The 13,084-nt window shown below is 40.6% G+C and overlaps 1 protein-coding gene across 1 annotated transcript in view; it reads right to left on the bottom strand.

The window, feature by feature from the left end:
* Positions 1-3,478: 3,478 nt before the first annotated feature.
* The window catches only part of THEMIS (thymocyte selection associated), an 81,646-nt gene continuing 72,040 nt past the window's right edge, over positions 3,479-13,084 (bottom strand). Inside the window, exons 6-7 of the mRNA XM_065835076.2 lie at positions 9,851-10,004; positions 3,479-5,469 (exon numbers count right to left, since the gene is read on the bottom strand). Coding sequence (XP_065691148.2) covers positions 5,460-5,469; positions 9,851-10,004 — 164 coding nt within the window. The 3' untranslated portion in view covers positions 3,479-5,459. The remainder of the gene's footprint in view (positions 5,470-9,850; positions 10,005-13,084) is intronic.

Here is a 13,084-nt window from a genome sequence, read left to right as displayed (position 1 = left end):
TACACCAATTTAATTTTCAAAGAAAAATCCCAGCTTGATACCACCTCTCCTGCTGCCATTTCAATTTTGCAGTGATGCTGGACATCAGATCGCTTGCTGGGCTCTGTTCAATTTAAGTTTGAAGTGCTTACAGCCCATAGCCACAGAGGCATTTGGTCTCCTGACACTAGGATGTTTTTGATATGATTTAAGAATATGAATTTTCTTGGAGATCTGAACCTAAGCTCTTTTTTGGATCTGATCTTCTGTACTACAGATGAGAAAAATGGACCATGAGGCACCGTAAGAACAACTTGCATGGCATGAAGTACAGAACTGCCCCAGGCAGGGGCTGATAAGGAACTCTAGGAGAGTCCAAGGGCTGCAGACCTGTCAGACTACACCAACTAGAAAAGTCTGCTCCAGCTGGGAAGCACAGATAGTCATTCAAAATGGGGCTCAGCAGGCAAGAAGTGGAGGCAGAATCACTAAAGATTTGTTGCATTTATACCTACTTAAAATATGACTCACTTTATGTAACAAGGTTATCTAGAAAAAACTTGATAATTTTTTAATGCTTTTTAGCTGATTTATGCCTAACCAAACTCCCAGGACAGAAAATACAATGAAATAAAGTCCTTAATGTGTCTCACTTCCTTCAGCAAACCATTTATAGCTGTGGAAAAGAGTGGCACAAACTATTTGTGTGTAAGTTTGTAGGAAAAGACTGCAGCAGTTATGATATAGTATAAACCAGTCTTGCAGACTGGAGAAAAGCTTAATTTTTGAAAGTCTGTTTCCATCTCTCATGCAGTGTTATCCTCCAAAATACTAACAGATGTGATCACCAAATGTAAGAAGAGCAGGCAACTGGATTAAGGCAAAAAAAGAAGATACTTTTTGCTGGCAACATCACTGCAGCACCACGTGGGTCTGAACCCCACTCTGACCTTTCCACTGCACTCTGAGGTCCAGGTGGTCTATGTAGGAGCTGGTGCTTTTGCAGAAACAAAAGCCTGTAGCTTCTGAGGCTGCCTTAGGAAGAGCCAGGCAAGCTCTGCCACTTTCCAAGGCTGACCTGAGCTACTGGCTGCCGCCAATGCTGCACCCGAAGCCACAGGAACAGTATCACAGAGAGCACTGGGACGAGGCACTTGTACATACAGGCGGTTCTTAAATCCTGGTGGGATCAGGCCCTTGAGACACCATGTAGCGGTTTCCACGTGCTCTGAAATTTTAACTCACATGAGGAATTTAAAGTTATTTGAGAACATAAAAATAACCGGACTGAGCCACTCATCCCAGTCCCCCGCTCCGGCGGTGGCCAGCAGCAGAGGACTGTGGCAAGAGCAGCAGCAACCAGGCAAAGGCTGGGCAATCCCTCCTGCTGCCCAGCAGACAGCAGCCAGTAGTCTGCACTTAGATCAGAACCATGTGTTTTATCAGTCCCAGAGAAAGAGTCATAAAAGGCTACCTGAGGAAATCCAAAAACCCAAGAAAAGAGACAGGGGAAGCTCATCAAAGAGATGTATGATTGCAAAGCACAAGAACACTCCTCGCACACAGCTGCATTAAAAAACAGGAGGGAGGAAAATTAAAAAAAAAAAAAAAAAGGCAACAACCTGCGGCTAATACATGAAGTAGAAGCAAGAAAACTCTCTTCAGACTATCAGTTTTAAGGTGGTGTCAAGGAGTCAAAAGTTAACATGATACAGACACAACAAAGTGAAAATATGTTAGGGGAACACTTGGGCAATCTTGAGGTAGGAGAAGTATAAATCATGTTAAGTGAAGAGATAGCAAGAATAAACAGCAGCTTCTTATTGGAAGAGTGTGGCAGATAAGCATTTGTTTGGCAGGTTGCGTTTGAACAAAAGAGCTCTTGGCATTTAAAGAAGAATGCAGGGAAAAGATTCTTCTTATCTTCTCAAGCACAAAGCCTGGATTTATAAAAAATGTGCATGTTTATCATTCAAACAGAAAATGCCATCTCACTAGGGGCTTATGCACACATGGAGTGCTGCAGAAACAGCTGCTGCCGAGCAGGCCTTCAGTGAGAACACACTGGAAATACTTTTTAGCATCAAAAAAGATAAGCCTTTAAGCTAACAGGTCTGTGCGAAAGTTTATGCCAATCTTTTCCAAAGCAAATATCTTATGTTTTAAATACACTTGTATTCTCTTCAGGCATAGTGATCATGGTCTATGTTCAGCTGAAAATGGCTTTCCCCTCTTGAATGTGTTCTTCTTGAGCAGTAATGTGTAGGAATAATGAGGTCCCTCAAGGACCGCTTTGTCAAACACCTATCAGCAAAACGTACAAAATCATTGTGGTCATCTGTACAGCATCAGGGAATCACAATACTTATCAGGTCTTAAACATCAAACATGAACCTTTTCCTGGGATCTTTCTTCATGCCTCCTCCATTCCCTCTGCTTTCCCCAGCAAGACTGGATGCCCTTTCCTTGCAGCGCAGCACCACAGCCTGTCTTCCATGCCAAGAACTGAATACAACTGCTACTATCCCTCTGCATCATGTAAACTGAGCAGCCAAGCTAGTTCTCATTTCTGTCATGAGATAAAATGTTGGCTTGTATGTCTGAGGAAAAGATACTGGAGACATCTCTGCGACTAATATATTTACAAGGTTCATAAAATCTGCCACCTCTACTCAAATGAATAAAACTTATTGAACTCAATGAGGCTGAATACACAGACTGTTGCACATCATAAGGGTGGCAGAACTAAACTTCTTATGTGACAGGACCCATGCAAAGAAGACAAAATGCTTCTTTGGAAGTATTTTAAAGGGAAGAAGTTACAAAAAGAGCTGATAAGTCTTAATTTTTTTCACGAACTAGATCCCAAATGTTTTTATAGAAAGTGTGAAAGAAGCTTAGGTTTGGTGGGAAAGCAACTGCATCCCACCCTGTTCACACCCATCCGAACACCCAGAGCAACTAATGAGTACCCTATTTTTTCTAGGCTCTCTCTCCTTGTAAGTCAGATGCTCCAAGTCCTCAGTCATCTTTGTGGTCCTTTGTTGGACTTGCTCCAATATGTCCACATCCTTCCTGTACCGGGGAGCCCAGAACAGGACACAGCAGTCCAGATGTGGCCTTGCCAGTACCAAGAAAAGGGGAAAGGTCACCTCCCCTGACCTACTGGCACTGCTCTGCCAATGTAGCCCAGGAGGATGTTGGCTTTCCTTTGCTCCCTTCTAGCTGCAGAAGTCAGGCTTCTGGTACTTTAGTGAAGGAAAATTGAGTTAGTAATATATCTTTCAGACACCCAGCAGAGGACAGCATCACATTAAGCAGAAAGAAGAAGAAAAAAAGAGTCAGTAAAATACACAACAAATTCTTTTTATTCAAATACCAGATTGCATTTGCTGGCATAACAAACCAGGCCATTTTGAGTTGTTACAAAGAGAAATACAAAATTTTGTGAAAAAAGCTAAAAATATAGTTTAAATACACACAAGTGATGTGTCAGCCAGTTACAGGTTTTGTACACACCCGCAATCCTCCATGTTAACTAGTGATATGCAAAACTCTGTATGCTGCATATGCATGAAATCAAGGTACTCCGAGCAATATTCTTAATATTTAATTTGTAACCAATTTTAATAGGAATGAACCTTTATCCTGAATAAATTAATGTGAGACAATATTGAGAAATTCTAAATTAATTTGCATGAGTGAAAATTAATCATTCAGTAGAATTTTAATAGGTAAGTCTGAAGATACTATACTGTCTGCTTGAAAAGACTTTAAAGTGTATTAAGGCATTTCTGTGAGCATTTGCTTTTTAACTCCTCAGTAGGACTAAAAATACAGTATGTCTAGGTTTTCTAAACATGTTTTCTTTCTCCACTCTGCTGTCTGGGATTTCTGGATACGCCACTCTGATCAAGCTGCTGCTAAGCCTTGAAACTCTTGGCACGTCAACTGTGTATTTACACATTGGTTCTCAATAATTTGAGAGTCAAAGCACTGCCAGAGGGATGTGCACTTGCCCTAGACTTAACACTTCTAGATACACAGCACTTGCTATGAAAGTGCTGCCCAGTTCTTATTCTTGCATGCCAGAAACGATGAATATCAGACTCATTCTGCCAGAATATGAGGTTTAGGTCCAGTGCCACCCAAAGATGTTAAACTCACTCTATCTGTGCAGCTCATGTGATTGCACACAGTGATACCAGACGGGAATACAACAGCTCTAATATCAGCACCAATTACGTGCTCGTTGACAAGCCCACTGAGATGCTCATCTCTGTAAGCAGGGGCTCTCTCTGCCACTGCTCGGCACACGCAGGGCAGGGGCAGGACACAAAGGGAGGTCCCTCCTGGGCCAAGGAGCTCTTCTATGCTTTCAGATGCCACGTAGCTATTTGGGTCTCATTTTTCACTCTCAGAAATACAAAGTAAAAGGAAATTCTTCAAAGCAAACACTTGTGTTGTTTTAAAAAGGGGTAGAGATTCTGCTGCTCCTTCCATTCCCTCTCTCCAGAGGGGCAGTGTTGGCCATCCACAGATGAAGCCTGGAGGCACCCGAGACTGCCTTGTCTCCCAGATTCTTGTGTGGGAATACAAGGTACAAGTGAAGCTCTTTAGCACTGCTTTTCCAGACCTCTTAAAGAGGGCAGCATGTGTCTTTTTCTCAGTTGCAAGGGCTGGCACAAACACTGCTCTTTCATCTCCAACTTCTGTCCTTCCTTCCTGGCTGTGTTTCCAGCAAATCACTGAACACAATAGCAAAATATGCAGCTCTTGTGTGAATCCAGATAACTTAAGCTGTGCAAGGAGCTATGGAGATGACAATGGTATCGAATTTAGGCACTCACAGTCGTTCTGAGTAGCACTTCCCTCTGGGAGGAGTGGTGGTGTTTTCCAGGGTGAATTACTTGCTGTACAACAGTGCTACTTGTGTGATAAAGCATTGTTCATTGTCTGACAGAGTGTCAGAATCTGGCTGTTTCTAATTTTGAGCCTTAACCTGAAGCATATGAAACTGGCTAAAGAAATGGATGTTCACCTTAGACGATGCTTCATTACCCTTTCTTCCCTTCCCTTTTCCCAAAACCAAAAGAAACAACCATGTAGCTGTTTCAGTAAAGGATGTTCCTCTTGTGTATGCCCTACAGTGGTTCATAAAATCAACTGGATTTTCAGGTACAATAAGAATGAAGGGTTGGACTTGGTATCATTATCTGAATTAATTAATAAATATGTACAGAAGAACTTTGTGCCTTCAAAGGGTCATGATGCATTAGCTGGTTTGACTTCTTATTTAGGACAAGTAAGCAGTTTAGCCTCTCAGGGGATTGTCATAGTTAAATTACAGCCTCATATGCTCTTCATGAGACAAGAAGGACACTTTCATGAGCTGCTTTTTCTTACAGTTGTGGACAATCTTCATGTGTGAAGGACATCATTTTCTGTTTGTTTCCAGTTAATTTCACAATTATTTTGCTTCAGATGTCTCTGAAAACAAATGAAACAAAATGACAGGGTAAAACAGGTAACCTTAACTTTTGGATTTAAAAATTACACAGAGAGTGTAGGTGAATGAGCTCCGGAGTCAAATTAATGTCTGCGAGTTAGGGCTCATCTGTGCCATAAATTGATTTGTCAGTGAAATTACACCAGCAATTCCAAGACTACAGCAAAAATAAAGCTAATATATGACTCTGACACAGCTATGCCAGCAACTTTGCCTAAATGTGTGGAACTCATACCAGTAAATTTTTCTTTTACTAGTATTGCTTATATAGTTTATGGAAATGTTTGACCTATACAGGGCAAAAGTGCTCATTTAGTCAGTGTAAGACGTGGCTCCAGCAAATGTTTTCCCAGTATTTCTCCATTGTGATTACATCCACGATGCCTGCGTCATGTTGCTGGTCTGACAGACATGGGAAAAGGTATATCTCCTCTTGCAGAGTCTTCCAACAGGTCACACCTGGGGGACCAGAGGTGCAGGCCTGGAGGGAAGTTAATTAATAATTTAATGAATACTTAATGCTAATATGCCAGGGTGTTAAAATTTCACCAGTGCATTCTATTCCCAGGTCTGTCATGCTACAAAAAAATGCATGTTTGAATCTGCCCTCTGTGGCGATGACAAGACCCACGCATGGAGGAAGAACATCTAAATAATCATGGTATTCTCTTAGTCCCCACTGCCCTTAGGGTCTCTGAAACTACAGCTGCTTTGGGACAGGCTGCTGGAAGTCCTGACTGTGTCAAAGCTAAGAACTGAATTGCAGCTCTCAGAGCAGCAGACTATTTGCTTCCTCTGGACTCTTCCTTCCTTCTGTAATCACCTTTGATTGCACCCTGGAAAAAAGCTTCAGTCTGTATGTTAGGGAAAAGTGAAAATACCAGGCAGAAGAAAAATTAACTAACAATGAAACTTAGCAAAGCCGGTGATGCCCCCACATATGCATTGAAAACTACTTAAAAGGAGAGGGACTTCCAAAAGTGCTGGAAACATATTACTCTAGTAATGGATTTGGGTTCCTCGCTTCAATATCCCTGACCCTGCAAAGTTTGACTCAGCCTTTCACCAGAGGTAAAGGGAGCTGCAGAAGAAACAGCTAACTTAGAGTGTCAGTGGTATGAAAGCTCTAGGTAAATGTTGTGGAAAAACATTATAAAACGATTAATGAAGCAGCTTTGGGGTCAAAATGGTTGTTTTTCATTATAAATGAACTGTCTGTAGTCTTCTGTTATGTAGGAACCTACATCTCAGCATGAGGTTAAAAAAAAATAAAAGTTCCACCTCAGTCTGTTTCATACAATTACTTTTTTTTAAAAGTCAACAAAATAAAAAATAGGAGAAGTATGTTGTTCAAACAAAACTGCGTCAACTTCTGAGTTCATGACAAGAGGAAAACACAGCTGTGTGATTTTTCCATTCCCTGTTGCATTTCTCTCTCTTTTTTACTTTTCCTTTTTTTGGCTCCTACTTCATAAGCTCCCGGGCTTAGTCAGCTGAGGCCATTCCTTTTCCAGCACTTGTGCGAAGTTCAAGTCCAAAAAGCTATGTCCTGAAACAGCTTGACACCAGTAGATATTTTCAGCTCTCCAGGTGGCTGGACCATGTTGTTTCTGTCCTTTTCCACCCATGAGGTTACAAGCAGTTGTCAGCACTGGAGACAGAAGCTGCCTTCTCCGGTTTTGTTGTTGGGTTTTTGTTGTTGTTGCTGCTCCTGCCTGCCTCCATCTCATTTTTGTTTGCGGGGACATGGGATGAGACATTATAACAGCACCAGAGCTCTCTCCTCCTTTTTCTCAAACCCAAGAAAAAATGTTATTGACAACTTCTAAAAGACTGTCAGACTGAGGGCTTTTTTTGTAAAAAAAACCCCAAAAAACAAAACAACCCTCTCCAAAACCAACTCATGGCAGTAAAAGGAAAGAAGCTTGTGTTGTTAGAATGAAAGCCACACATTTGAAATGGTTTCAGGGTTTCTTTCTGCTTTCTCTTGAATCTTTAATGAAAGGTTAAAATATGTTAATGGTGGTTGTTGCTATAGCAAGCTCAGGCATCTGTAGTCAAGTCCCTTGTTTAATCGCTTATTGTTCTGGAGTGATGAGGTCATGTTAACACCATTGACCCTCTGGCCACGTTTATTATATCAAAATTAACATAGCAATGACCTGAGGCAAGTCTCCTTTCTTTCTCTCTCCTGCTTAGAGTGAGGACTGGTTCTTTCTAGTATCACACTGTCATGCTTTGGCCCTGACTGTGGAAAGCTTTTTTGGGGGCACTGGTGAAACACTGCAAATAATAAATACTGATTTTCTCAAAATACACCTGACTGTTGAGGTTTGCTTCTGTGTTTCATTAAAACTTTTTTTTTTCCCCTAATGACTCCATTTTGAAGTAATTTGGATCAATAGATTTAATTTTGATAGATCCTCTATATCAAATAATTAAAACCTGATATTAATAAGTAGCATAAAGGCTATTTGCAGAAGGAAGGTGCAATGGGTGGGAAATGGTTGACTGATGAGTTCTTGAAGCAGAACTAACGTGATCGAATGCTGGGCATTTGGCACCGGTACAAGAGACAACACATTTTGTGCATTACTTGCCTATAAGTAAGCCTAGAACGGCTAATTTTTTTATTTTAATAGCCCCTTCAACTAGATGTGTAGCATACTTACTCAAAAGCTCCATCAGTCATTTTACCTGACTAGATGTTTTATAGGGCTTTTCCCCACTTTAAAGGTTAATTTTGTATGCCCACATCAAATCTTTATATGTCAAAATCCTCAAAAGCGCAAGCACCAAAGCCTGATAGAAATTTTAAGTGCTAGATAAAAGCCATAATGGAGGATTTCTGATAGCTGGGGGAAGATCAGCAGGCAGAAGGAGCTATGTGCTCCTTGGCTGGCTAATGATTTCAGAAGGTGGATACTTCTGTCATCTGCGGAGGATAATTTATGGTATTGCTTCATAATCCAAGACAGATAGTGATATCCTTGAAAGCGGCAAAGGTCATTTCTTTTATGTTTTACTAGTGCCCTCAAAGAAGACAGCCAACAAAGTGAAACCTTGCCTCTATTGACAGGGAGTTTAAAGGGCAGGTGGATAAAATGATGCCATAACAGTAAGTAGTATAATTAGAGGGTGATCCTCTGAGCTGGCATTGCTTCTTGAAACTGTGCTTTTCCATTAATGCCTTTAGTCAAAAGGATTATTTTAGTCAAAAGAGGGTTTCATTCTCTCTTTCTTGACTTCTTTAAGAGATAGAACAAGTCTCCATCCTCAGCAGTATGTGGACTGAGAAATAATGCATTATGTGAAATACCCTATTTTGTTTCATTTTTCAGTCTTTCCTGTAACTTTGGAATTTCTGTGGCTGTGAGCAGGACAAGAGATAGCCACATGGATACTGCACACTGCCCTGGATGTCATGTTTCTAAGGGGTTTGAGTACTTCAGAAAAAAATAAGAACTTATTTCACATTCAGTATGCTGTTTAACTCAAATAGAACAGAAACGTTGCATGCCATTTTCAAATAAATACATATTACATTTTGAAATAAAATATCACTTCATAATAAAATCATTTTTTGAATCTCTGAAACACAATATTTCAAGTTTTGCTGGGTTTTCAGGGGTTTCTCTTAACAAAAGAATCAACTCAGCCAAATCAAGTGAAGTTCATAGAAGGCTGACCCAGGAGTGAAAAAAACTGGGACTACACAGTTAGTTCAGACCTAGAAAAAAAAAAAACCTCTAAACTGTATTTAGTTGGAAACGATGCTTGAAACCTTTAGAAGCAAAAGCCCACTTCACTAACACTTTAAGTCTCTGCAGACTGCCAGAGCAAAACCTCAAAGATTTAGTGAAAACACAGATAATTCCTGAAAGCTTTTTAAGAGACAAACCTTAATGAGGCACAACAAGACATCCACTTCTAAAAAGAAGGAAAGGACTGCATTTAGAGTACAATGATTTGTTACAGCAAACTGGCACAAATCAGAAAAATTAGACAGACTTTCCGAGACAAAGCCTTTCTCTGGGTTTCTGTGCGTTTTTGTTAGGGTAACTGTTGTTCTAATTAAGGCTTTGCTTCCACCTGCAAACCTGGTCTTGCGTGTGCACTTCTGTCACCAGAACAAGCATAGGTGCCGCTTTGATAAAGGTGACATCACCAAGAATGACAGGGGGCGACAGGTATTAGCTCCGAGATGCCCTTCCCATGTTTCTCACAGAACATTTGGAGCAACAGTGTCATCTCCCCAGGGAAAATCTCCCTCATTTTAAGGAGTGAAGATCACCAGCCAGTCTGAAAAATCACTCTGCCCACACTTGTTTCCATTTGTAAATGATGACAGGTCACACTCACCTTCTTCCTTCGGAGGATGCATGCTTATTTCTGACTGTGGTGCCTTGAAATACTTGTCTTAAGTTTTCAATTGTGTTTTCATCCACATAGTCGTAGTTGTGTTCTTCCTCTCCCTTTTCTGCCTCATAGTTTCCAAGTCCCTTATTTGTTAGATCTGAATAATTGGTAAAATTAACTGTAAGGAAATTGAAGACTCTGCCCTTGTCCCCAGAAATGTACAATTCATACAGACCACCACAAAAGCAAAATACAAAGAAGCAAAGTTCTCCTTACTTTTCTGATTTTCACAGAGGTCTTCAATGACTTGCTCAAGATCCTGAACAACATGTGTCAGATCAAGAATGAAACCCCACTGAGCATTTTATGAGTGAGTCTTCACTCTTAAGAATTCCTCTTTCAGTTTTTGCACAATACTTGTAACTCCAAGTCTGTGGTCAAAACAGATAATTCATTGTCCATTCCCTGTTAGTTGCCCACAGACAACTCTAAGGTTTAACAAAATGGTTCACATGATTGTTGACAGTGTAAAAGTAGGCAGTTAAAATTGCCTGACCATATCAGGAGCAGAGCTGCCCACCTGGTCTGTGCAGCACCTACAATTCCTTTTGCAGATTTGCTTCTATGATCTTGTGTTTCATTGCCTGAGAAGTTGAGTTTCTGCAACTAGGAAACCGTATTGTTATTTTGGGATTTCCTAGAGCCATAACTCCCAGCTATTCAGAAGACAATATAGCAGAGATGTAGTCGTGAAAGTGGTTTGAAGTTAAGCTGAAAAGTTTTGAAGTACATTTCTTCATGTCCCCCTAGACCAACCTTGGCAATGCTGAGGACAAACCTTCCAAAAAGCAGTAGCCTTTTCCCACTAGAGCAGAGACCCTCATGGGAGTCTTCTTTGCAGCTCTAGAGCCAGGATGGGTTCTACTCCAAAGTTAGGCAGAGAACAACTTCACCTTGCAGCTTCACACCACAAGCTACAGACCCCAGGGTCTCCTCCCCTGTCTGTGTGGTCCTACTGCTCCCTTGAGGCTAGAGATAGCTCCACAAGACACATGGGACCATTGGTCACATAGAACAGGACCTGCAAGAGTCAGTCACTGCATGTTTCATATCTCCAGAGCCACCACATCGCTTGAGCCAGGTTGTGGTGGGGAAGACCTAGGCATAAGTAGGACAGAAACTCCCCCGCCATTTGCAGCTCACCCACAAGGTTAATCAGGAATTATCAAATTAAATGGAGCTGAGAGGATACTGTGTTTCTGAAGTAAATAGTTTCACCTGAAATAGAAAAATAGTGTGAAATATTGCTTTTGGTGCAGCTGTTTCTGTTTGGTTAATCTGCTACTATATAACCTGAAACAACCTGCAAATATGCACAAGGCCTCACACCTTATCTGACCTCCCAACAAGGCCATGCTTCTCAAATAGGTCCTTCTTTATGGGACTGAGCTGCTCAAAAAAGTATCCTCCCTCTTGTGACTACCATGTGCCCCTTCACTGAGAAAATAGCTGTATATTTTCTCGGCGGTCTCCAAACCTCACTTGTGTTCCTTGTGAGACTCTCCATATCTGAGGTGTCTCTCCCTGAAAAATTTGTAGGACTCATTTCTTTCTGAAGTTGTGCTCCTCTCCTTTATAGACTTTTCAGGCCAGAAATAACCATTAAGTTAATCAAGCAGCTGTCTGGCCACACCAGCACAGAGTTTATCATAGATAATTTACCTACAAGTCCTCTTGACACTTTTTAGGAATGAGTAAATTAGTGAAGTATTTCCAGATATAGGCATCAAAATGGGAAAAAAATAAAATACAAACAACAGAAACCAAAACCTCAAACCTATGATGAGAAATTTAATGAAGATCTCACTCACACATGTGGCCACTATCCTGTTAATATGCATTTCCAGGTTTGTAGTTCATTTGCAAGTTGGCTATGTTTGATATCAGGAAAAGTAAACTAATGAATAAAACAGGCACTGAAAGAATAACCTAATCCCTATGATTCAGCAAGGGAAGTATTGTTTGTGCACTTAGACTTGCTAATATGGATCTAAAGTACAGATTGCTAACGGATGGCATAGCTAGACTTTCTTCTTTCCCAGACACACACAAACAAAATGAAATGCTTCTAAGTGAGACAGCTCAAGGAGAAAGGAAATTAATGTCATCAGGCCAGACTAAATCACAGCTGTCCCCAGTCCCAAACCTGTGTAGTATGTCTTCTGAAATGTATACATTTACACTTTAATAAAGCATTAAGCAATGAATGGGACAAGCTGAACAATGCCAAGGGGATTCTGAATGGTGAAATCAATGCAATTTTCTTCCCTGATTGAAAAAATGTCTATTAGCCTGAACACTGAATTACCAAATCAGATATACCATCTCAACCTGCTAAGAAAATGAGACTCATGTCATCATGCTGTCTATCCATCCATATGTCAATCTCTTCAATACTTCATAAGGATTTTTTTTGCCAATTTCAGTTATATTTGAAAAGGGGGCAGAAATCTCAATGTGGTTACAAAAGGGAGAGTTGAATTAGTTCCACTATTGAAAGAAAAGCATGCAGAACACAGCTGTTATACACTCCATTTGGCAGCAGGCAGGAAGATAAATCAGCATGTACATATTGGTTGGCTACTCAACACACACATAGCTCCAGACCTGCTTTTTTTCCCTTGATAGGAGTGCCGTAAGGGGAGTTTTGGTTATTATCAGGGAAGGGGAAGAGAAGCAGTAGGGGACGACAGACCTGAAAACTTATTAAACCAAATTTCATTAATTCTGCTCTTCCTGGAACAATTTGTGTAATTACGTTTGTCTATAGTGGAAGGGTAGTGCTCTGCAGACTAAAAATTTCCATTTATCTCACTTACATCCTCAAGTGGGTAGGACTTTTTTTTTCCTTGGAATATATTTGTTGATTTTTTCACAAATTTCAAGGGCACAAACAGTTGTCATAACTCTTAGTTCCACCCTCCTTCAGAAGGCAGGCAAAAGAATTAACCCATCCCATCAGGACAAGTACCTGAATACAACTAGTGCTAGAAACCCCAACTCATGTAAATAAAAGGCTGCACACCTACATGCCTCTGGCCGTGACGATAACAGTTCTACAGCTGTGGTAAATATCTCAGTTCAGGATTTATGCTGCATAAATTAACATTCAGCCACATTAATAACAGTGTTTATATCCATGCCTAACTTGAAAACAGTATTCAAGAGTTATTATGT

The sequence above is a fragment of the Patagioenas fasciata genome, chromosome 3, assembly GCF_037038585.1.
Source record: "Patagioenas fasciata isolate bPatFas1 chromosome 3, bPatFas1.hap1, whole genome shotgun sequence".
In the NCBI taxonomy this organism is placed as follows: Eukaryota; Metazoa; Chordata; class Aves; order Columbiformes; family Columbidae; genus Patagioenas; species Patagioenas fasciata.
This window is presented reverse-complemented; position numbering and strand designations above follow the sequence as displayed.